The 24,290-nt window shown below is 50.0% G+C and overlaps 6 protein-coding genes across 6 annotated transcripts; 4 read left to right on the top strand and 2 right to left on the bottom strand.

Moving 5' to 3' along the window:
* Positions 1 to 2,547: 2,547 nt before the first annotated feature.
* On the top strand, positions 2,548 to 4,059 carry T069G_08666 (major facilitator superfamily domain-containing protein; the record flags this gene model as incomplete). Its single annotated transcript, XM_056175876.1, has 2 exons — positions 2,548 to 2,753; positions 2,817 to 4,059. 2 exons carry the CDS (start codon positions 2,548 to 2,550, stop codon positions 4,057 to 4,059), a joined length of 1,449 nt encoding a protein of 482 aa, XP_056026825.1.
* Positions 4,060 to 6,250: 2,191 nt separating this feature from the next.
* Positions 6,251 to 7,035, bottom strand: T069G_08667 (fungal zn(2)-Cys(6) binuclear cluster domain-containing protein; the record flags this gene model as incomplete). Its single annotated transcript, XM_056175877.1, has 2 exons — positions 6,251 to 6,826; positions 6,913 to 7,035. The coding sequence occupies 2 exons, from the start codon at positions 7,033 to 7,035 to the stop codon at positions 6,251 to 6,253; spliced, it is 699 nt and encodes a 232-aa protein (XP_056026826.1).
* Positions 7,036 to 11,544: 4,509 nt separating this feature from the next.
* Positions 11,545 to 12,405, bottom strand: T069G_08668 (uncharacterized protein; the record flags this gene model as incomplete). The annotated part of the gene is made up of 1 exon (XM_056175878.1): positions 11,545 to 12,405. One exon carries the CDS (start codon positions 12,403 to 12,405, stop codon positions 11,545 to 11,547), a length of 861 nt encoding a protein of 286 aa, XP_056026827.1.
* Positions 12,406 to 13,474: 1,069 nt separating this feature from the next.
* T069G_08669 (phosphate transport (Pho88) domain-containing protein) lies at positions 13,475 to 14,347 on the top strand (the record flags this gene model as incomplete). Its single annotated transcript, XM_056175879.1, has 3 exons — positions 13,475 to 13,494; positions 13,670 to 13,830; positions 13,947 to 14,347. The coding sequence occupies 3 exons, from the start codon at positions 13,475 to 13,477 to the stop codon at positions 14,345 to 14,347; spliced, it is 582 nt and encodes a 193-aa protein (XP_056026828.1).
* A 551-nt stretch (positions 14,348 to 14,898) lies between these two features.
* Positions 14,899 to 16,197, top strand: T069G_08670 (uncharacterized protein; the record flags this gene model as incomplete). Its single annotated transcript, XM_056175880.1, has 4 exons — positions 14,899 to 14,982; positions 15,047 to 15,121; positions 15,194 to 15,692; positions 15,773 to 16,197. 4 exons carry the CDS (start codon positions 14,899 to 14,901, stop codon positions 16,195 to 16,197), a joined length of 1,083 nt encoding a protein of 360 aa, XP_056026829.1.
* A 3,081-nt stretch (positions 16,198 to 19,278) lies between these two features.
* On the top strand, positions 19,279 to 20,581 carry T069G_08671 (uncharacterized protein; the record flags this gene model as incomplete). Its single annotated transcript, XM_056175881.1, has 4 exons — positions 19,279 to 19,354; positions 19,436 to 19,773; positions 19,813 to 20,098; positions 20,205 to 20,581. 4 exons carry the CDS (start codon positions 19,279 to 19,281, stop codon positions 20,579 to 20,581), a joined length of 1,077 nt encoding a protein of 358 aa, XP_056026830.1.
* Positions 20,582 to 24,290: the final 3,709 nt, after the last annotated feature.

A 24,290-nucleotide genomic window follows, 5' to 3' on the forward strand; every position in this document is an offset into this window, starting at 1 on the left:
ATTAGGTAGTACCCCATAGAATAGGGGGTTCGGTTCGCGAGATCTAGATAATTACACTTGATCGCAAAAGGAGACGAGACGGCCCGGATGGCAAGCGGATCTCGTTCTCGTCTGTTGACTGGACTTGTCCGGCCACAAGCCGTAATTACTGGAACGGCCGGGTTTTGACGACTTGAAGGCCTTTTAGACGCGGAAAGGCCGCAGTAGTACGCGAGCTACGAACGACCTGCACATGTGCCTTAATATAAAAAATAAGACATAAATACATAAATAAATAAATGAAATCACGAGAAGAATATTGGAATCCTTCTAGGCGTGATTCGGTCTTGGTTCTCAAACTCCATCCACACAATTCAAATCAGGTAACACTCCGTACTCCGTATTTTAGGCGCAAAAAAGGCAAAAGCGCGCACAAAAAGCGATGGATTCCCCTGTATCTGCTTGTACCTCCCAAGTACTCCGGCAGTTGGCCCATTACCAATCCACTTGGGCCTTAGTTATTAATTGCTTCCAACATCAGGGACCACGGAGTTCGGAGATCTTTTTTGTAAGTTAAGCCAGCCCGCTCCGTTTGCTACAATGGCGTTTGTACGGGGTTGTTGCGCCGAAAGGTAAATTAGAAATTGGGAAATTGCTCTGCGTTTTGTCCCACGCGACACAGTGCCGCATGTGTCTCTGCTTCTGTCTCTGTCTCTTACCACCTCAAGACATTCCTTTAATGATGAAATGTACATAACTTTGTAGAATATTACTGATACTGTACTCCGTACAGAACTTGCTTTGTTGAAAACTCTCCGTCTCGCCCGCAGAGCAATTTCCCGATTCGGCTCCTTTTCCCCCTTCTCTCTCCAGCTTAAATCCGTAGAACAAAGAACAAAAACCTGAACGAAGCCCAGCCATTATTTCGCGCTTTCTGGTCTGATGTGGCAAAACCAAACCCGCCCCGAAAACCCAAAGATAGAAGTTTCCCCGTTATTACAATTTGCTTTGCTTCTCAATGCTTCTGCTCGCCCAAAGTGTAGGTTCGTATGAAACACACAACAAAAATAAATTACACGCGACAAGCTACCGGTTTTCGTCACCGAGCCTTACGCTCAGGCCGCGAGCTAGCCATGCATGTCTAGATTGCTTCAGCTAGCGAACGACACGCTGCAGAAATAATAATTGAAAATACGACGCTGCTTGCTTCTTTTTTCGAATTCGTAAACCGAGGTCTGCATGCATTTTGCTCAGGTGAGGTGGATTAGAAAATTCTCCAATTGTCAGCCCAATCGCGAAGCCGAAGCGGCACCGACGCAAGCTACGAGTACTCTAGTTTGCATGTAGTAACACACCCTCTTTTTAGCTGAAGCAATATTTCCGGAGGGCAGCGAGTAAGCCGCGGTCGTTGATCGAGGCGGAAATACAAGATCGCCAAAAGCCAATTGCTCCGCGGGCAACGGCGCCAGAACCTGATGGCTGAGCTACGTCGTATGTGGCTTGTTTTTCTTGTTTTGCCCAAGGGGATCGTCAGTTGATGCCAGCCACAGTGCTGCAAGATGCGAGGTGCACCTACGCAAGCGGCAACTCTTTTTTCTTTTTTTAATTACTATACTCGTCTCTTGTCTCTTGTTTCATGCTTATGGCGTATATACAGTATGTGCCTACTGTACCCTATTCGACTTAGTTGCAGGAGCCCAAGGTCCCGTCTGTTGGAAATCGTCCCAAAATCTCGACTGATCACGGGACGAGGTTTGGCCACTGTTACCTGACGCCTGAAGATTGCACCACCCCTGCTGGCTGTTGGAGGGTTTAATGCAGATTCTCGTGCATGAGGCAAAGCTTGATGCCTTCCTGAAGCGCCCGTAGCGTCCCGGATCTGATGCGTGAGCTTTGGCTGCCCAGGGGTTTGTACGAAATACATACTGGTAATGGTTACATACTCGTGCATGTTCGTGGGCAGCGGCAGCCAGATATGAAGGCAGTCATGCAGTATATACCAGTCACTTGTACTCTCTTGACTCCCTACGAAGCTTCTCGTCCATCTCATAGGTAGATGAGATGGCTGATGTAATCCATCTCATTCGTCCCCTTCCAAGCCTCTCTCATGTGGCGTCACATGCATCGAATCCTAGGTATCCTAACGACATATTAATGGTCAAAACACCAAAACGCCAAGGCATCCAACGTAATTCAGGGCATCTTCTTACTACATCCAATTCTCACCATTCAACTTCTCCTCAAGATGCTCACAACTCCAGCATCTCGTCCTCGTCCTCACCATCGGCTCTCTCGTCTAAAAACCCCCCCGCAATGCGCTAGCTAGCAACAGCATTCATTATCCGTCTTCTTCTGCCGACTTATTCCCTGCAAAGATCATGCTTTTCCTTACCAATTCCCCGTGCGGAGTCACGACGTGACGAACCGGCATCCGGACGCGGCTCCCCGTTTCTTATCAATCGCGCGTGCATATATCCAGCTGCTAGTCTTTAGCCTTTGCTCGTCTCGATACCGAGCAGCAGTTGACTCTCATGTTACGGCGTTCGAACTTACGAGAGAACCCCGGTCATGTCCAAGATCCAGATCCAAGAGCAGAGTGCGAGTGCCATGGAGCCGCAGCCTGTCGGTGCGGCCGATGCGGGCGTTCTTGAACAGTCAGCACCACTTGAGCAGGCCCAGAACAATGGTCAGGACGACAGCAATGCGCCTCCAGATGGCGGATTACAGGCGTGGCTACAAGTCGTGGCCTCATTCGCTCTCTATTTCAATCACCTGTATGGCAAAATTCACTCGTCAAAGAATGGTTGTCAACATGTGCTAACCTGAACATTGCTCAGGGGCTTACTCAACAGCTTTGGTGTCTTCCAAAACTACTACGAAACAGACCTCCTCAAGGACTCTACGCCCTCGGCCATCTCCTGGATTGGGTCCATTCAAGTGTTTTGCTTAATGTCCGTTGGAGCTGTCATTGGCCCGCTCTACGACGCAGGGTACTGTCGCGCGCTGCTCGCCGCTGGAACGCTTCTCGTCACCCTGGGCTTCATGATGACCAGCATCAGCACGCGCTATTGGCAAATCTTTCTGGCCCAGGGAGTCTGCCTCGGCCTGGGCACCTGCTGTCTTTCCATCCCGTCCATTGCCATTGTGCCCATGTACTTCAAGAGACGCAGAGCTAGAGCCATGGGTCTCGCCACCGTGGGCAGTGGTCTTGGCGCAACGCTGTATCCCCTCATGTTTCAAAACCTGGTGCCGCAGATAGGCTTTGGCTGGACCATGAGAGTCATGGGGTTCATGGCGTTTGCAATGTGCTCCTTTGCGCTCATCATCATCCGGCCTCGCACGGCGGCCAAGAAGCCCGGGTGGCAGCAGAACGGCTTCTCCATCCGATGGTTCTGGGACTCTTCGGCCCTCAAGGAGAAGACATACCTTCTCTACTGCATTGCCATCTTCTTTAACAATCTTTCATTCTTTAACCCGCCTTATTACCTGCAGAGCTACGCCGTCTTGCACGGCATGCAGGGCCACGTGTTGGCCGCCTATCTGTTGCCTATTCTTAACGCTTCTTCCATCCCTGGCAGGATCATACCCTCCTTCATTGCAGACAAGGTTGGTTCTTTGGACACGTACGTCGTCGTATGCGCCTTGAGCAGTGCAAGTGTCTTTTACTGGATCAGCGTGACAAATGCAGCTGGTAACATTGCCTTTGCCGTTTTATATGGCTTTTGGTCCGGTAGCGTAGTAGCTCTCGGATCCGTGGTTTTGACCTCCATTACTCCAGATATGAGTCGTCTGGGGACTAGACTGGGCATGGTGTCCATCCTCAAAGGCATTGGATCACTCATCGGCCCGCCCATATCGGGTGCCATTCTCAACAGTACTGGCAAGTATATTGGGATTCAGCTTCTTGCTGCCTGCGGCATCATGCTCACTTCGCTTCTTTCTCTTGTTTTGCGACTCGTTATTGCGAGAGCGTTGTTCAAGACCATTAGAGATGATGACGAGGCATATGCAGACGCAAGTCGTCCGAAATCAAAGGCGCCTGCTTCAGCGCATGTCACTGAAGACAAACGCGCATCCTAGAGCGTTGCGTTTAGAATTGCAATTAGATGGCTGCTATGCTGGATATGGATTTGTGCTTTTGTGTAAATTCTGATGATTGCGCATGGCGTTTGCGCGATGGTAGATGAGCTAACGACCAAAACTGGATCACTAACGAGCGTCTTATAAGTTGATGTACACAAACTAAGAACATAGACTCTCCTCGAGGAGGAACGAATAATACATGATATACCATTCTCGATAGAACCGAGGCCATTCCGAAGCTCGCGACCTCGTCTCTTTACTCAACAAGACGCATGTAGCAAACATCCCAACAGGTTTCGCAAGCACCGCATATTCAAATTTGAATTCAAGTCACATGGCCAACAAGTAGAAAAGTGCAGCCTACCAGAAAAAAAAAAGCGTTGGCAACGTAAACAGAATCCTTCGGCTGCCTAAGAAGCTCACGCCTCACATCGTGACAAAGCATCATATCGGAACATCCGAGCGCCACCGGAAAAGATCTCATAAGAGCGCACGTATGTACTTTACGCAGGCAACTTTCATATCAGCCTGTTCACATGGTCTGATACGCCCTCCCTCGTGACTCTTTGCTTTTTGTTTCCAACGTTGTCTTCCAAGGTTCTTGATTTCGTTGTTGGTTTGGAGAGTACCCGGGAGACGCGGCAGAAGGATTGAGCATAAGCGGCCTTTTGTGTCTTGTGGAACTAGAAACGCAACGCAACGTCGATGTAAGCCCAAAGAAAGCAAGACGAGAGAGAAAAAAACAAAAACACAATGTATAATTGCCGTAATAACCGTCCTGATACACGCAGTTTCAAGAACTTTTACGTCTCCTAATTTCCCATCTCCCGTAAAGAACGCCTACAGCTAAAGTAAATACCTAAGGATGTAATCTCCCACCCATCTCAATATAAACCGCTTTCTTGGAAACACACGCCCCCCCATCTTCAAACCCATGCAAGGCACCCAACACGGCAAAAAAACACTTAGATCCTTAATAAGCACCCACTACTACAACCATGCAACCCATACCAAGAAACATAAACACCAATCATCGTTCAGTCAACGATTCCAGCCTGCACGATGGCATCTGGTGCCTGCCTGCTACTATACTCCAGCACTAACTTCCTCTTCGCTCTACTACCACCCACCCATCTTACTACAGCTAAGGTACTCTTTTACTTTTACCGTAAGGATCGAAAATAATTAAAGGGGGTGTGGCCATGATCATGGCAGTACACCTGAGGCACACACATCCATACTTCGCCAGGGCCTATCGCAGGGCTGAATCCGCTGGTTGACGTAGTCATCACGTACCATACTACATCTGTTTCGTTTCGTTTCATTTCCGCCTCCAGGGGTTTTTCGGGGTCTTATTTTTAATTTTTCTTCGGCGTACTTTGTAAGGGGTATGTTGCAAGGGTACCTGAGCCGGTTTGTTGATCAGGAACGTCACGAGTGTGTCGACTCACGCGTATTGCAGGCGATTGCGAGGATGAGTCAACTCTAGGTCTCGTGGATAGTTGCCTATACATGATTTCAACAGACAAAGGATACTATTCCAACAAATCACTTTCGAGGGGGAAAGGGAAAATTACGAGACTGGCAAAACATGCCATCTGACCAAAAAAGATGTATGCATCGACGGTGAATCCAAGTGTAACATCGAATCTAACTAAACTTACAAAAGCAAGTGGTCTATAAAAGTAACCAATCCATATCGTCCAATCATGAGCCCATTACCGGCATAGCCTCCATCTAAAAAGAACAAGACAAAAAAATACACGGCCCAATCCAGCATCTAGTTTCCCAAGGCTGAACGCTGCAGACGGGGTACGTCATGCAGGGAGGCACAGGGGAGAAGGATGCGGTGAGCCAAAGAAGAGTACAAAAAACGTAGAATGAAATGATGAAAAAGGAAAAATACAAAAGAACAAAGGAAACAGGGTTCTTAAATATACAGATTGATGCTGTAAAGGGGTATTCTAGGCATGAAATCAGACGCGCTGCAATCCTCACCAAGGTGTTCACTTACATGGCCGCTCGGAGCCAGATCTAATGCGAATAATGAGACAAAGGGAAGAGGTAAAGAAAAAGGAAAAGGAAAAGGAAAAGAGAAATGCAGAAAAGATACAACTCGCAAAACGCAACGCAAAACGCATAAAACATGTAAAAACACAAAACTCAAAGGGGAACCAGAAACAAGCCACTATTGTTGCTGGTGGCCACCCCAGTATCGGGGGTCGTTTTGGTCGTGGTATTGTCCGTACTCGTCATAGTTTTCGTAGTACTCTCCGCCGTCGTAGTTTTGGCCACTGGAGCTGGAGCCGCCCATGTACTCGCCGTATTGTCCATGAGAGGGCATCTGCTGCCAGCTGCCTCCGCCATGCTGCTGTTGGCTGTAATAAGCGCCGCTCCCGTAGGTACCATCTGAACCAATGGCATCGCCGCTGCCCTCTAGAGAGAGAGTGCGCAAGTCGAATCCATCATCGGGACCGAGTGTGTCAGGATCTAATAGGTCCAACGCATCACCATAGTCGCCGGATCGAGACTTGGATTTGCTGCTGCTAGCCCCAGAATATTGGGGATGCTTGCTGCTCCGATGCCTTGATTTGCCAGAGTGGCTTCCAGGGCTGCTGTCGCCGCCGGCTAACTCTCGGCTATCAGTGGAATTTCTGCCGCTGGATTTTCTACCGCCTCTGCGAGAGGGAGAACGAGTGTATTCGCAGACGAGCTGGCTGGCAATGCAGCGTTCACATCCATTCTTGTCACCGCTGCACTTGAGCTGGTAGAAGGAAATGGAAGGTTAGCGTTGGATAAACAACAAGGAGAGGGCTTGCTTGTCAGTTGCATGATGCTGCGTCTTGTTACCTTTTTAGCGTGGCAGTTATTGCAAGCTTGGTGCTGACTGGATCGGGCAGAGATGGGGTCTGAGGCCCGCCTGAGCTCCTGGACGCTCTTGGTCTCGGGATCGTACTTGAAGGTGTTGAACATGGCTGTTGGCTGTGCTAGGCTTTCTCTGTGCTTGTGTGGTAGTGATGAAACGGCAAGGCTGAATATGAGACGAGAGAAGAACTAGGTTGCTTCAATTATCCTATCCAGTGGCTATAGGTCTAAACAAAAGAACGAGTGTTGTTGTTGAGACAGTTGTAAACCAACAGTGCTTCCCATTGACAGAGCCAGAAGAGTGAGGAACGAGAGAAGAACGAGAGATGCCACGATGCAATGCAAGACCTGATCAAGAGCTCTATATGGTATGTGTATAACAGCTGTGGTATGATGTGCAATGATTCAATGTAGTGACTGAACGGATAGTGAACTCAACCTTTTAATTCAGGCCAAACAAGGCCTCTTATATCTCGATTGGGATGCCGGAGGATTTGACAGCAGCCAGCCAGGCAGCCGCGCGCTTTCTCCACTGTATAGTCGATGTGGTTATCCCTCCCCCTGGCCCCTCCGGCCGATTCCTCCACCAAGGGAAAAAAGAGGTCATGGCTGTGACTGTCTGTCTGTCTGGGTTGTGCCAGATTCGGGAGCGCCATGCTGCTTGGGGCTGGGGGGATGGAGAGGGAGTGGCAGTAGGGCCGAGCAGATCAAAGGGGCGTGGGAGCATCGGCAGCCTGATTTGCGTGCGCAAACGGGCAGCGCCTAAGGCGTATCATGCGGATGATGGAAGAATCGAAGGTTGAGATGGTTCATGGACCGAAGTATGAAGGAAAAGAATCCGGGTGCCGTCATTGGCCGGAGTGCGACTTTGTCAGCAAGACCGGGCTGCGGTTACGGCAGGCGGTGGGGACACAGCTAATGAGGGGTGGAGCGCTCTTGGCGCTAGAACTAGGCTCCCGCGGGTGGGGCTGCCCGAAAGAGAGTGGCAGTATTACAGGGGGGTTAAAGTGGTTACAGCGCTGTTTGAAGCTCTGCATCACTGATGACAGCAGTGATGCGAAGAACGCTGGGATAATGGAAATGCCTCACAACGCATGGTGTCTTGAGCGATTAAAAAAGAATGAGGCGGAATAAACAATGTGAGTAGACGAGTCTAGAAGTTTAGAAAACAAGAAAAGAGAACAAAAAAAAGAGAGACAAGGTTGGGCAAAACAAGGCGGAACAAGAGTCATACTTCAAAGGGTGTGCGTGTAAAGCAAGCGAATGACCATGAACACCAAAAAAGAGCCAATTCATCCCAGCAACTCGCAATACGCACCGAATACACCGAGTACCATGTCTTACAGCAAAGTGCCAAGTGCTCCAAAGCCAATGACTGACTGACTGAGTCGTGCAAGAGAAAAGGGTGCACATACAAGAGGCAGGATCTGAGTCTAAAGGCGTGGCTTGCGTGCCACAACAAAAGTCCGCAAGGCCAAGGATCCAAGCAGCCTGGTGCCATTTCAAACTTCAACGAGGCCGTTGAGAAACCATGGACACGGTGGCTGTGCTGTCAGCGGTTTTTTGGCGTCACGGGCCCTGCAGCTCTCTCGACGTGTCCCTTTTTTACCCTGCGAGATGAAAGATTAAGTTGCGATGGGAGCATGAAGCGAGGCATTCGAGCATGGCTTGGCTGGGGGCCGTGGCTCATCGTACATCGTATTGCGGGTATTGACTGAGACACTGAAGACAGTTGTCACGATGCCGATAAGAAACGAAACGAATTGAGGCACTAATCATCCTTGGCTGTCATGGGTAAAGTTGACAGTTCGGTTCTTCTCCGTACACTATCCAGTTCACTCATTTCTCTTTGGGAATACGTATCCTGATCCCCAGTGTCAATCATCGTCATGGGGTCAACAGCTAAAGGGCCTAGATCTGTCCACCCAAGACAAAAGACCTCATCTAATATCCCGGTATGACGCAACGACTACCGAACCAACACATCTTCGCGCGCTCTTTAATTAGAACAAACACACAACCTCAAACACGCGAATAAAGAAACGAAACAAAAAAAAACGCACGGTAAAGTCACAGACGTTGCAATTAACTCAGCAAGGCGAAGATGCGCATTCGACGGGCTTATTCCGGCAGACCGAGAGCGAAAGGCACAGCCATGCCGGTCACCTGCGCCGCTCCAGACCAAATCAGTGCGAATAGGCGCCATGTTTGCCCTATCCAGTAGTCTGGAGTATAGCCGTAGCCGAACAGTAGCGTCGCATTCCCGGCATGGGCTGAGCCAGTTAGCCTTCATCCTTCCATTCATCTTACACCGCATGCTACCACGGAATGGAGTGCATGTATCTGTAGGGTGAGACGGTATGTGATGCTGTCATACGGAGTTGGCTTCCCATGAGCCCCGTAGGGCTGCATGGCCAACTGCGTTGCACAATGACGAGTTTGTGGTCTTTTTTCAGGTCTCAACTATCATCACTTCTTTGCCATTTGTATTTGCATGATTAAGCAGATGATGTATAAGTCGTACCAGGGGGGCGTCGGTATGATTGGGCGTGGGAATCTCACCACGATCGCCATGCATCCTCCTGTGGTGATCCGTGAGGCGAGGAGCTGATATCAGGCTTTTGCCGTAGTGCATCGGATATAGCTCCTATTTGACGGATAATTGGAAGTGATTTTAATTCCCTCCTGAAGGCGAATAGGTGAATATGCCTAACCATTGGTCATTTAACATCTCCCCGTCAAAGAGGGTCCCGTTGTTACATGTATGAAAGGCATTCTGTAACCCCGCGGGGAAATACTAAACAAATAACACCTTGCTCTCCGCCTTACTTCAAGAACCATGGAGCCAGCAAAATAGCCGCTACATGCAGGTACTGTCCAGAAACTGCACCGAAACTGCACCGAAATTCCAAATTGTGTCAGTCATCATCATCCCACTTAAGGATCTCCTGTCTCATCCCCATAGCCTTATGCTTACCGGGTAGCGTATCGAATACGCGGCGGGCGGTAAGATAACAAAACCAAGAGGCCCGTATTACTTTATTTCGTCTCTGGTCTCTCCCTGCTTTTCAAGTGCCGCGCCGTCAGGATTACGATACGAGGATGCAAGAGGTTAACCGCCCGCGATACGAGCCCGTCATACGATACGAGTGGCATCCTCCTTTTGGGAAACTTGAACAAACTATTTGAGACGAAACCTGGAACGGGAAACCAGGACGGCGGCTTTGGTGGCGGCGCTGGCCTGCGCCACAGCCGAAGCCCCGTACCGGACATGGTCGCCCTAGAATCTATTCGGATCCGAAAGTACGGCTTGTTTGCTCACCGGTGATGGCTTCTTTGGTGCAGTGCATGCACACAATGATCTCTATTCGGTACCTAGATAGGCAACAGAGTGTAGGCATGTTACTGTTCGCAGCGTCTTCATCATACACCCCCCCTCTGGCATTAGCACATGCATGTGCATGCAAGTGTGCATTCTGCTACTGCACTGATGATAATCTTCCGGCGCGAGGACGCTCATGCAGCCACTTACATGCAGCGCCGTCAATCACGCGCGCTTTGGCTCAATACGAACTCTTTTCAGAACCGAGAACTTGTGCAAGTCATACATGTAGGCAGTCTCTCCAGGCAACCAAAGCCACATGCTCTCATTTTTTTTTAATCTTTCTATTTAATAGATGAGAATGAAAGCAGGCAATTGAACATCTGTCAACTGTGCCGAGGCTAAATGCAACTTGTTCGCCAAAAAGGGTATTACACGAATGCTGTATCCTGTCTTGAGTCATTAGTTCTCCAGAAACTCACGGTTTGCGCGCTTTTAGACAGGAACATGCAACTCTACGGTAGCAGAACAGGGGGCTAAAACCAGTTACAGCACGGCATGACGAAAAAAGTTCCTAACTAGGCGGAGTAAGTGCTTGAACGGGTTCTCGGTAATTGCCAGATTTCGTTACTCAGGGCCCAGCAAGCGGGATAAAACATGCCACGAGCAAGGCGAAAGAGTCTTGGGGGTAATAGTCTTAGAGAGCAGCACTTTGTGTGAGAGAGTTGTCAACTGCGGCTGTCAACCACCCTGGTGTTCTGCCTAAAGAAAAGTGGGTGCATGAGTCACGTATAGATCTCATTTCAACGGCGCTCTACACATCAAGATGGCGTCTCGAGATTTTCTGCCAGTTTTTAATTAAACGAACCCTGGTCTCGGTTTTTTCTCCATCCGTTGTGGGGAGGGGGGGTTGGGGTTGCCATGTGCGCGTGTGTTGCATTGTGTCTCGGGAGATGGACAATCGGAGAGTTTAACGATGACTGACTGGTGGAACTTTTTGGGGGGAGCTGTTGCAATCACGACGACGACGGGCGTTTGGAATACGAAACTCGATGATATTGTTGTTTTCTCGATAAGGGCAAACCAGCCCATGCTACTTACAAAGAAACAAGCAAACATAAATAAAAATAGATCCAAATACTACCGTACAAAAACCACTCAAACTCAAACTCATACAAGACTATCATACTACCATGTCATCTCAAGCTGAAGTCGTCACAGCATCCATGCAAAAAAAAAATCCGTTCCTCTGTCTCCTCCATTCTGCCTCGTCATAGGCAACTCGGTTGGCATACTCAGTGACCGCAGCAAAAGTCCGTGACAACGAGACACTTGGCATTGCGCCTCAGTTCGCCTACCCGAATCTCCTGGGTCAGCTCCTCGAGAATGTCATTCTTCCATCGCACATTTACATCCTTCTCGTTTCGGCAATCGACCATGTAGAAAACGTCGTCGATGGTGGCCTTGGAATCGATCGTGATGGTGTACTTCTCTCCGTTGCGAGCGCGGTTCCTTCCGTCGCTGGTGTCGATCACCTCGAGTCTGAACTCATCGGAAGCCGGGGGAGGAGGGCAGACGTATGAAAAACTGCCCGGCGGCAGACAATTGGCAGGGAGGCAGTTGGCGGGAAGGCAAGGGGCAGGAAGGCAAGGGGGAGGGAGGCAGTTGGGCGGTGCGTCCTTGTAACAGCAGATCATCGGATAACATGTAGGCGCGGGCATCGGGGGGATTGGGCCGGTGCAGTAGCAGACGTATGGCTTTGCTTCTGGCTCCGGCACAGCGATTTGGACAAGTTCCGGTTCATAGCGGCCGTTAGACGGGTGATCATCGTGGTCGTGACCGTGACTGTGGCTGCCACAACCACCTCCTCGCCTCGTGTGAGAGTGAGAGTGAGAGTGGTGGGAGTGAGGGGATTGACGGCCCCTGCCCCGAGGAGAGTGAGAATGAGAATAACCGCCGCCACACATTTTCCAGATGGTTTTCGAGGTTGTCTTGGACTTTGTCTTGCAGGTGGTTTTGGACTTTATCTTCCAAAGAGTAAACATATATCTTGTGTCAGAAGGGATATATCGTGCTGTAGTGGCGGATATGTATATGAATTCCTTGGTGTGATGCCGAGAAAGGAGAACAGTCTCCAACGACGAGATAACCTCCATCTTAAATACTCCAATTCGGTGATGTTAAAAGTGGACGATTAATGTTTTTAGAAACTCTCACTAACATGATGGCAGAGTGGTGGCTTTGAGCCTTTGATCACTGGCAGAGAATCCATTGAAGAGACGGGGGAATGATGCAAGAGTTGTCAGTGGCCGTCTTTGAAGAATCGCCGTTTTTGGAATCCTGGTGGAGTAGCATCTTGGGATTTCAACGGCGGTCTTTGAAGAGTTGTTGCTCGTGCATTCTGGTGGAGTAGAAGCATGGGCGACTCTCAACTGTACCCTTTGAAGAGTGTCGTCCATGATATCGCGGTGGCGCAAGAGCAGCGGGATTCATTCATCACATGACGCAGCCATAAATAATCTGGTGTTATGTCATCACAAACAAAGAGTAGAAGTCCACTTCCGTGGTTGACATTTCCGTTGTCGTGGAAGTGTATTGCTGAGGCATGGCTGATGCTTCTGGAATGTAACACAAAGGACGTTGAGAATCCGGAGTAGTAAAACGTGGAGATTGGGTTACGCGTGCACGTGAGATTCAAGAAACAAAAGAGGCAAAAGGGAAGGAAAAGTGTCTTATCCGACGCATTCGGAAATCATGAGCTTTTTGATGGCTTGCGTCTCTTTGAGAGAGCTGGAGGGCATTGGCCATCTGCAGTCCTGTGCTGCTTGTCTTTTTGTGCAATTCCTATTATAGGTACCTGTATGGAGTATGGACGTTCTAATTCAAGGGACAGTAACAGTAACAAGAGCCCAGCCAATCTCAATCGAAGGCGTCGGAAACAAAAAGAATTGGTTGCACGCCTTCACCCGCCGCTGTTGGCCTTATCTGCCAATCTGCTTGGAGCGGGGCCCCGATTCGCCCCCGGAAAAAGGTGGTGCCCATCGCCGGAAAGGCCAGCGAAGCCCCAAAAAAAGTTCTGGTATAAGGACAAACGAGACGAACCTTTTCCCTTACAAAGAGGAACATTCCATCGCTCTCAAGCCAGCATCCAGGCCTCTTTTTTGCTTGCCACTTTCCTTTTGATTGTTCTTTTGACCATTAACTGCGTTTGCAGTCGCCGCCACAATGGGTATCAGTCCTCAGATGTAAGTACATACAAGAATCGCTTCGGTTGCGCTCGTTTGTCGCAGAGACGAGAGACGAGGTTCGAGGCACGAGAAGGAAGACTCAACGAAAAACCTCGTCGCGAGACACGGCGCGACAAACGATGGCGGCTTCGAGGAATACGCATTGGAATACTTCGCTAACTCCCCTGTCCAGCACCAACCTCATGATCATCCTTGGTATGATGCAAGTCACCAAGAAGATCCCCTTCGAAGACGAGAACGTGCTCAACCTCGTCCGCGCCATCTACATTGGCAGCAACGTCATCATCGCCGCTCTCTATTTTTACATCCAGATCCAGATCAACAAGAAGAAGGGTACGTCTCTGACTCATGGTCGGTCTTTGAATTGATGCTGCGCAAAAGCATTGGCTCCCGGATCGCTGCCTTTTTGTCTTTTTGTCCAGTCCTCTAACATGCGTTTCTTTGTCTAGACATGACCACCCTCAAATACGTTGAGCCCGCGCCCATGGGTTCCTCCGAGGAGGGCAAGCTCGTCACCACCACGATCCACGCCTACGACTCCAACCAGCTCCGCCAGCTCTGGCGTGGCCAGCTGATGGGTATCGCCATGATGTCCTTCATGCACCTCTACATGAAGTACACCAACCCCCTCGTCATCCAGAGCATCATCCCTCTCAAGGGCGTCTTCGAGGGCAACCTCGCCAAGATCCACATCTTTGGCCAGCCCGCCTCTGGCGATCTCAAGCGACCTTTCAAGGCTGCCCAGGGCTTCATGAGCGCCATGCAGGGTGCCAACGGCACTGTCCAGAGCGACAAGAAGGCTGTCGAGGCTGCCGAGAAGGCCGGCCGCGGCGGTGCCAAGGAGGAGTAAAAGGATTCTACAGAATAGATGTATCATATATGAGCAGGCAAAAAAGGCTCTACTGGGCGCGGGTTCGGATTCGATAATGTGTACTACCTTTGTTTTGGCATATATATTATCTGGCGCTTTGATCTTTAATCATACTGGTCCGTAATGATTAATCTCTGACATCTCATTTTGTTCCTTGCATTTTGCATGTTTAGTGATGTATCCTGATGCGACCATTCTTATTTCGCAGTGCTTCCCTTGTTTGCTCATTATCAATTTAGAAGTATCGAGAATGGAATATACGAGTAAAGCGCCAACTTTCTAGGTACCTGATACTTCCTGATTTGTTGCCGTTGCCTCAAGTTACCAAGTCACGTTACTTCGCGTTAAGTGGGCGATTTTCTAGAGTCACGTCTTTTGCCCCTCCCGCGCCTCATTCTCCAGCGCTTCATATTTCAACCGTGCATCACTTACACTTTTAAGCTCCTGCAAGTTTTTACACATTTGTTCTACTTCCAAGCCTTGATAATTCGTTCTTTTACTGCATCTGCGAATTTCGATACATATACACAATGGAGCGTCCAGTCACGCCTCCAGCAGCTGCGACCAATTCGCAAGCTACGTCATCGAAAACCCCAGAGATGACAAGGCGCATCGTACGTTTACTTCCTGGACATCTAGAGGGATTCTCCGGCTAACCAGGGTATATAAATCTTACAGGAAGAGAGCCGCCTACGAGCCAAAGCCATCCGCGAACAGCGAGAAGCTGAGCAGCGAGCCTCGGGAACTGCGGAGGTGCTTCCCAAGTCAGCTGCTGGATTCATACCTACCGAACATGTGCACGTCTCGAAACCCGCAAATGGAAAGCGGCCACTCAACGAAATTTCGACGGGAGATATTGCGGCTGGCAACAATCGTGATGGGCGTAACGTGGGAGACGAGGCCGCCCTGCGACCGGCAAAGAAGTTTACCAAGTTTGTAGACTACAACATGAGCTCGATGACGGACACAAAAGGTGGCTTCCTCTCTATGGAGGATGACCCTCACAACTATGCGCTGGGCGTTCAGAAGCCCGGTCAGGTAGACGAGCAGAGACCGAAGGGCATGACGATCCAAGAATGGGAAAAGCAAAAAACGTTACAAAACTTGAGGAGGCTAAAAGCAGGCCCTTTTGAGCCGGGCATTAGTGTTCTGGACGACCAAAAGACAAGGAAGAAGTGCCGAGAGTGCGGAAGTCTGGAGATTGACTTTGTGTGGGAAGAAGTCTTTCACATCTGCGTGTGCAACAAATGCAAAGATAAATATCCCGAAAAATATTCTCTGTTGACCAAAACAGAGTGCAAAGAAGACTATCTCCTGACAGATCGTAAGTCGAGCCTCGTTTCTCTTTCACGCAGATTGGTACGATTTGAAATACTGACGAGATTTCGCCTCCCCTTTTGACAGCCGAGCTGCGGGACCCCGAACTGCTTCCTCATTTGAACAAGCCAAATCCGCATAAATCCCACTGGCACGACATGATGCTCTTCCTGCGGTTTCAGGTAGAAGAATACGCCCTCGGCACGAAATGGGGTTCAGCAGAAGCGCTGGACGCGGAATACGAACGGCGCGAGTCCCAGAAGAAGGCTCGCAAAGAGGCAAAGTTCAAAGAGAAACTGCTAGACTTAAAGCGCAAGACAAGGACCGAAGCGTTTCGACGACAGGCAGGGACACTCGGCAACAAGAACGGGGCACCAAGCAAGTTTGGCGATGCTGTGGGCGGAGGGGGCCGACATGTGCATGAATGGGGGCGAACGGTCGAGAACGAGGAGGGTATGACTGTCAAGACGTGCGTGACGTGCGGAATGGAGGTGGAAGAGTTGGAATTCTGAGTGATGCTGCGCAATCGGATTCAACCAAAGGCCCAAGCACCCAAGTTCTAAGTTCCCTTGAACCACGTCTTCAGCCTAAGTTGATAGGGAGGTTGGCACAAGCTGGCTTGTCAACCCCCTAGCTCCATAGAGGAGTGGTGCGTCACCGCAATCAACCTTACGACAGCCTGCCAAGTTGTGACATCGAAATGATTTTCACAATTACCGCCGCCCTGCCCATGCACTGCAGTCAAGTTGTTTGTCAAGCGAGGCACAAAACTGGACCAGAGTGGGCTCCAAGTGAGCCCCTTTTACCCTGGCTGGCTGAAGATGCCTGTTTGCTTCGATTTGAAGTATTCATCTACCGACCAATCTCTTGGACCTACCGTTGGACCAGTTCAAGGAGCATCCAACCAATGACGAGCCAACCAAGGAAATACGCGGGCTTTTCGTCCAATGAGACGCTCTTCAAGGACAGTCAAAAGTGAGACATCTCGTTACCTTGCTATTTTGCTTGTGACGAGAAAAGATGGATACGAAAGCACAATGCGAGTTGTGCTGGGCTAGGACTCTCTCCTATGAATGCAAAGTTCAATCATGCCATCACAAATTTGAGCCCATCTTTCCTAACCCATTTGTGGGGTGTCGGCGTGAAAGCTGCCGCATAGATGACTGCATCGTAAGATTCGCAGCATCAAGGACAGCTATGTGTGCTGTCCCGCTTTTCGGAAGTCATAGACTAACAGGCATGCGAAAAACAACAGCCGAGTACCCAACTGTCACTCCGGTATACAGTCATCACATGTTTGACAGGACAAACTTCGTGCCGGGAAACCAACCGTCAATCAACCTCGGTGGGAGATCGGCTCTTGTAATGCTCCGTCCAGAGTCGATGACTGGCGCCCGCATGGTCTATCACACAAAGGTGGATATGCTATATATATTTCATCACACAGCCATCACTCATAAGCTGTTCAGGGGGAAAATGACAGGTAACATGGCATCTCGTCGCATGCAACTACTTTTGGCCGCTTGACCTGTCGTAGGGCTGCGCCTGCGCTGATTATTGCCATTATCAGCACTCATACTCCATCACATTGAACAGTGCTAGTATTCCTTTGCGATGCACGGATCAGTAGCAGCACTGCGAACTCGTAAGCTTATGCTGGGCCGCCGCAGAGGCCACCCGCATCGTTGGAACGAAGAGATACATCCCGTTCATCGGATGCGCGGATCCGCCGCTACAGCAGCCTTTAGCAACGTCGATTCGATCAGATGGATCCGTATGAGCAGATGGCACGAACTACTCCGTACGATGTTCCTTGTGTCCGATGGATCATCGGAAAGCCAGCGCTGCTGCCATGAAAACACCAAGGCTTAATACTACAATGTGGACGAGAATCCATGGGCTAAGGCAAATATTATACTCAGCGAGTCTGAGCGATGCATGTAAAGGAGTGCTGTGCTTTGTCTGCTTCTTCTTTTCTTTTTTCGAGTGACAGCCTATTAATAGGCGATGGCCCGTCTGTTGGCCATTATTTCCCACTACTTCCATGATCCCTGCTTTGGCGACTTCTTTCTCCCCTTCTCTCGTACTCTATTTTCTCTTGTCTCGCGTATTTCCGTTTTGTGTCGCATGACACAGCTGCAAAACGGCAATAGCAGCATCGGATCGGCCTTTCTAACGAGATTGAGACATGCTTTCATCAGATTCAATAATCCTATCCCTATTTGCTTTCTATTTTCCTCATTGTTTCTTTTTCCATCTCCTGAAGATCAACCTGTAGATTTGAGAAATCAATGTTTTTTGCCACTGCAATACGAGTGAAGAAGAAAAAGAAAAAACCCGTACAGCCAGAGAGGCGATGGCTGAGTCAAGAGAAACGACAAGTTTGGGCGACCCAATCGCGGAGGGTCCGACACGCTGCTGCGAACCCGAATTCTCCACAAGGCCGTCATGTCCAGGGGGCAACAATAAAACCCGCGGGCTTTCAAATCAGACCTGGTCAAAACGCTTGGTTCTTATTGTGTGCCGGGCTCGAGTTCTCGACCCAGCGGATCTTTTGTGATTACAGCACAATGACAAGAGAGATAGTGAAAGACAGCGTTTGCGACATAGTGCCCGTACTCGTACGAGCAAAGAAATGAGAATCCGCAGCTACCTTGCCAAAAAGGACTACGAGTACTATTGCGAAGCCCATAAACAGTATCAGTGTTGTCGACACCGCCATATCAGACATACGAGGAAAGCCACTTTGTTCGAAGCACGCCGGCATCTATCCCCCAATGTTCCCCGCGCGCTTGCGGCGCTGGAATTCCAAAATGGTTCATGGCGTTGGCGTTAGCATGACTCCGGAAAGACTACTAAGCTGGCGACGTGCCTGGCCGTGGTGGAGAAGTGCTTTAGCCCAAGGGGCCAATTTTACCTTGGACAATCTTATCAGGCAGGCTGACCATCTCTCTTGGGATGGGACGCTCCGCCCGGTTTTTAGACTGGGCCTTATTGCGACGGTGACAGAAGGTCTGAAAATGCCTTTTCTTGTTTCCAAGGAAAGGGAGGACCATGTTAGAGAATGGCCGGGTATGGAGAAGATGCCCGGGGGGGTGGAAGATTACCCAAAGAAGCTACTGTATTAACGGAGAGGCCCCATCATGCTCACGGCCTGTTCCTGTTCTTGTTCCACCAGCCTCGACTGCGACGGGCGGCCGTCCTAAACGTGGGATGAAGCTGAACGTTGTGACGTGCATTCCGTTCCTGCTTTCCCACGTCCCCGGCATGAGGCTCCCCCCATCGGTAACTGCTAGCGGTGGCGTCGTCCATTGCGCACGAGGGTGGAGCAGCCGTTGAGGCCGGCTGTCGTTAATTACCAGTACTCTGTCCTAATGGAGTTGCAGAAGGACGGAGTACGAGGTACTTGGTTGTTGGCCTGGCCTGGGTTGCTACAGTACAAGTACAGGGTGCATCCCACCTCCTTATTAGTATCGCCTCGTCCCGGGCGCCCTCTTGAGACGAGAATAGTGCTTCGTCACTCTTCTCACATTGGCGTGGGCTCGGATATATACATGGATGGACGGTAATCGGGCTCAAAACACCACTACCAGATGGGACTTGGGGTGATTGAGGACTTCGGCATCGTGGCCAACCAAGTTAATTGGTCCCTAACTGCCATTTCCATAGGTTTGACAAGCCCTTTCTGGCCAATATTCCATGTCATTTTTTGCTAACTCAAGCTTCTTTTTTTCTCTTCTCCGCCTGTAGTCATCGTCGTACTTCGCCTCATCTGTCGAGCGTGTTTCCACCGAGGCAGATATGGCCGCCTCGGCCTCGATGACTTGGTAACCTTTGTTTGCCTCGTCATCCTCATCGTCAGCTGCATCTGCTCCAGCATTGGCATCAGCTACGGCCTGGGGCGGCGAGAAGACACTCTAGAGCCGGATCAGCTCGAGCAAGCCATCAAATGGAACGCCATCATTAACGCCGTTGTCATCTGGTCCTTTTCCCTTCCCAAGTTCGCTATCATCGCCATCCTCAAACGAATCCTCGACTATGGAACTAAGACGACCGTGCTCTTCCTGAGCCTGGCCATCACTTGCCAGGCATGCTTCCTCGCCGTGTCGGTATGGTGGTTTGCGCAGTGCCACCCCGTAGCCTACCAATGGGACAAATCTATCGAGGGGGGCTCGTGTGCGAGCGGCGAGGTCTTGACGAGCCTGGCGTTTGCAACGTCGGCGTACTCGGCCTTTCTCGACCTTTTCTTTGCGTTTTATCCGATTCCCTTTATTATGAGGCTTAACATGCCTCTGAGAAACCGACTGGCTGTGTGCTTTGCTCTTGGGCTCAGCGCCATGGCATGCGCCGTGTCAGTCTACAAGCTTACAGTATTCCAAGATGCCTTTAGAGAGATGGAGCAGGATCGCACATGTGAGTTATCAAACCGGGGGAGAAAAGAGAACATGTGGAGTAAAAAAGAAAAAAGAAGAAAACTCTGGAAAAGATCAACATTGCTAATCTTGATATGACGATGCAGATTCAGTCCCATACCTCGACATCTTTGGTGTCGCCGAGGGGGCCTTGCTCATCATCGGCGCATCGCTACCCACACTGGGACCAATGTTCCGGGTGCTCAAGTGCAAAGTCACCTCGTACGCAAGCAACAGCGGCCTGTCGCGCCAGTCTGGCGATCGCAGCCAGAACCAGTCGGGGACGCTCACCAGCAGCAACTGGCGAAGCAACAAGCGGGGCCATGAGTTCGACGACGAGGAGATTGTCTCGTCGGCAGGGATGCACTCGAGCGTCGATGACATCCCGCTCGTTGCCACGGCGAAGCCCGTCGCGCGATATCATGAAGATCCCTTCAAGGATCAACGACAGTCGGTCGATAAGCCGGCGGGGTATGCCTACTAAACAACACCTGAACTTCATGGCCCTCGTCGTTTGTGCCCCGAAAAACTTGTTCGTTCAGGGAAATAGTGCTTGACGATCATCTGACAACGCCCCGTTTACGACTCATTTACACAATTTCATTTTACTCTTTTTTTTGTTACCCTTTTTGTGTCTTTTCTTTTGTGTTACTACCATGAACTAACACCCTCAATACCCCCCTCTCTCTGCAGGCTAAAGAGGAAAATGGGCTGGGGGCATGGGAATCATGAAAAAAGAACAAGTGCATCGGCATCCGTCCGTCAAACTCGTACCGCAGTGGTGTGCGATAGGAGGTGTTTGCCCGGTGCAGGTTGATTCATACAAGGTAATTGGGGGTCACCAGGACAGAAAGAGGGAACTGCATGCTGCAGGGGGCTAGTCAGGCACGGAGGCGTCGTTTACCGGGGTGGCTGAATATACATGTAAGGTGTAATGTCCGCATACATGTGAGCTATCATCGTTTGGGAATAGGTGTCGGGAGTTGTCATTTTTTTTATTCGCCCCCCCTGGCCGACTTATTTGCAGTCCCGGCTGCGAGGTTGAGCCGCGGTCGAGGAACAAGGGCAGGCGGGCCATTCGCTCCGCCAAAGAAAACGGACATTTTTCAATTGGGAGGATGGGATGGGAGGCTTACTATTGATTTGATTCCCTTTTTTTTTTTTGTTCGTCGTGGGAGAGGGCGGAAACTGTCATTATCATAGAAGCTGGTTCAGAACCTGTACTGTACATAAAGCAAATATCAACTTGTTAGAAATTACCATCAAGATCGCCACCCACGTGCCTCAATTTCCCAGCCGGATGGATACGTTCTTGAATCGCAATCACTGGAGAAAGGTTGCTGTTCAATCTACAGTTGCGCAACTACTTCGGCGAAGTGCTCCTCGGCGTGCGGAGCTCTCCATCCCTGCTAGTCACAACTTGTGCCGTTGCAGAAGAACCAGGTGCCAGGTATGCCAGGGACCATGCAGGTACTAACAGTACTCAACACCAACTAAAAAAGTCGCTTGACAAGGGGAGACGAGGGAAGGGAGGGAGGAAGCGAAGGACGCCAAAAGCAAAGAAGGGCAAAATACTGTACGTTCGTATCGTCCCTCTCTCGTAGCGTCCCTTTTTTGGGGCCTGATGTGCAGGCCCGCTGCCCGCCTCGCCTTTTCTCTGCCGTCTTTTGACGAAGGAGCTGAGAATGACGGCAACCAAAGACGCCACTAGATCTCTTTTCTTTTTTTCGCCTTCGTAGCTAGCTGTTCTAAGCTGGAAATGTCTTGAATCGATTCCACAACGCAAGTGCCCATGTGCCCAGTTATTTGCATTATACGCACTCCAAGGCCAGCCCGCGCGCGCCTGTTGTGATGCATCACATTCTAAGCTTTCTTGCCAAGAAAAAACTTGGGGAGGGAGGTTGCTTGCTTATTGCCGGTCCGTGACGGAGTTTCTGAAAAGGCGCAGCAAATCTCGATGGGATTCTCGCACGCCATTATGCCTGGATGACTATGACATATGTATTCTTGTCACCTTTCAGTCACAGTTTAGCCCCCTTTGAAAGTGCGGAGAAGGATGGGATGGGATGGGATGACACCCTCTTCCACTGTATTTTTTCTCCTTGCGCGTGCCTAGGTATCATCGTCTCACACTGTTCCGCCAGCCGTTTTGGCCATCACAGTCGCATTGGCATATTCGTACCCCAGCCACAATGCTGCCCATGTTGCGACGGCACATGCATGTTCGATATAAATTGCCTTGCTAAACCCGGAGGCTTGTTGCTGTCTAGACTTGCTGATTCGGAAGGCTGCAGCAGCAACAGCCCCCCCAAGCCTTGTAAGTTCCGGAATCCTCTCTGGGGTTGACAAATTGGGAATATTCTACGCGGACTGCTCCAAAACAGCAATTCACCGCTGGGTTCTTTGCAAAAATGCAAGACGTACCCCAGAAGACCGTTTGTCTCGTCTATGTCCTTGGCCGATCAAAAGCTGAGCGCACCCGTGCGCGCGGTGAGGTCCCCCTGGAATATACACGTATATAGCGCGGGGGGAGGAGACTAAACCGGAGGGCCTTGTTCCGGAGACAGCCTTAGGTCGAGAAGGTTATGTCGAAGCGGGAATCGCCTCTCCGTGGACGGCGGAGAATGAGTGGGATGGGACCGGCTTCTTGGTGCGGCCGAGTGGCCAACAAGCTGTGAGATGTTGCCTTGACAGCTCCGTGACCCTGGCTCTCATAAAACTGTAATTTTCTCCATTATAGCGGGCTCCAGCGGCCGAGTCATGCGTAACAGTCTCGATTGTGCTAGCATCAGAGAGCCTGCATTCTAGACAAGCTACTGCAAGAAATTGGCCAGGTAAAGATGTGATACATCAGAACAGACCGCAACGTTTTGCAAAAGGACAGCCTGATTTGCCCAGAGCTTCATCCTTCTTGGCCCGAGTTCCTGGAACGGGGTTCGGAGCATGACCTAGAAGGAGGACACTTTTGCTCCTCTGGAGAGATGTTGAGTGTTGGTCCATATTTCATAGTAGCCCACGAGACCAATTCATCGTGGAGCCTCTTGTCTTGAGTAGGAATCTCAGCTCGTTAACGAGTTCGGTTCCGCCGGCATCTGAATGGAGAGAGGAATGACCCCGTCGAGCTGACTATGGCTCCTCGCTCGGCACGTGGCGAGAATGACCAGAATTGTTCATGATCTTCAAGAAACCATCGTATCACAAGACACCGTTAATCTGGTACCATTCTACGGGTAAGACTGTAGCATCAAGATGACCTTTAGGGTTGAGTTCCGTACGGACTTGACGAGAACTGAATCCCGTGCCGTTAGACACTATTGTCTCTTGGAAACAATAGCCTTTCACTTAGGAGACCAAATGGTCAAGGAATATGGCACGGCAGATAAGGAGTTGACTACTGATTCACGTGATGAACCAATAGTTCATCATGATACTCCTTAGTAATGCCCGACTGCCGGATATTGAAACCAGGACTGGACAAGGGTGTGCCTTCTAGAGCAGACATGTGCCTCAGAAGAAAGCCATCCAAGTATGGAATATGGAGTAGTCATAGGAGTTGATTGATGATCTTGAGGCGGTCAGTTGCAGGCTCGTGTTGATTTTAATATGTGTTACAGGTGAAGATCGGGCACAGACCAGTGGAGTCTCACCACGGTCAATGAAAGGGTACGTTGCTCCGATCCTTGACTCGGTTCGCTGGGGTAGCCTCAATGTATTATCCCTGCTGCTCATCTCCTTGCTTTTTTTAAGATTTGCTGGAGACTCGCTCTTCTCCGTAGGGTGCGGAGGATATTGAACGGTCTGCTGGTACCGTTACGTATCATGTACGTTTCAGCTGTTGGAAAGTGATTGCGCGAGAGAAAACTGTCAAAGGACATGCAATTACTCCTTGGGGGACCCTTGCCATGATAACAGCGATAAGGAACCGCCGGCTGGTGTAGCTTTTAGCCGCTATAGAGCAAGAGTTTGCCATCTGCTCGTCAGGACTAAAGGCTATGAAATAACATGTTGGTTCGATGCTTGGATGCTTCGAACAACTTAGACCTCTTTCACACCTCAGACTGCCTCAGCGGGCATCAATTGTACAAGTATCATAAGATGTGCTGTCGAAAGTTTTTGACAAAGAGTACCCGCACTGTTCATTGAAATGTTTGTTTGTTTGTTTTGTATTGACAACCTTGCTATTCATTGAAATG

The sequence above is a fragment of the Trichoderma breve genome, chromosome 5 (genome assembly GCF_028502605.1).
Source record: "Trichoderma breve strain T069 chromosome 5, whole genome shotgun sequence".
Lineage (NCBI taxonomy): Eukaryota > Fungi > Ascomycota > Sordariomycetes > Hypocreales > Hypocreaceae > Trichoderma > Trichoderma breve.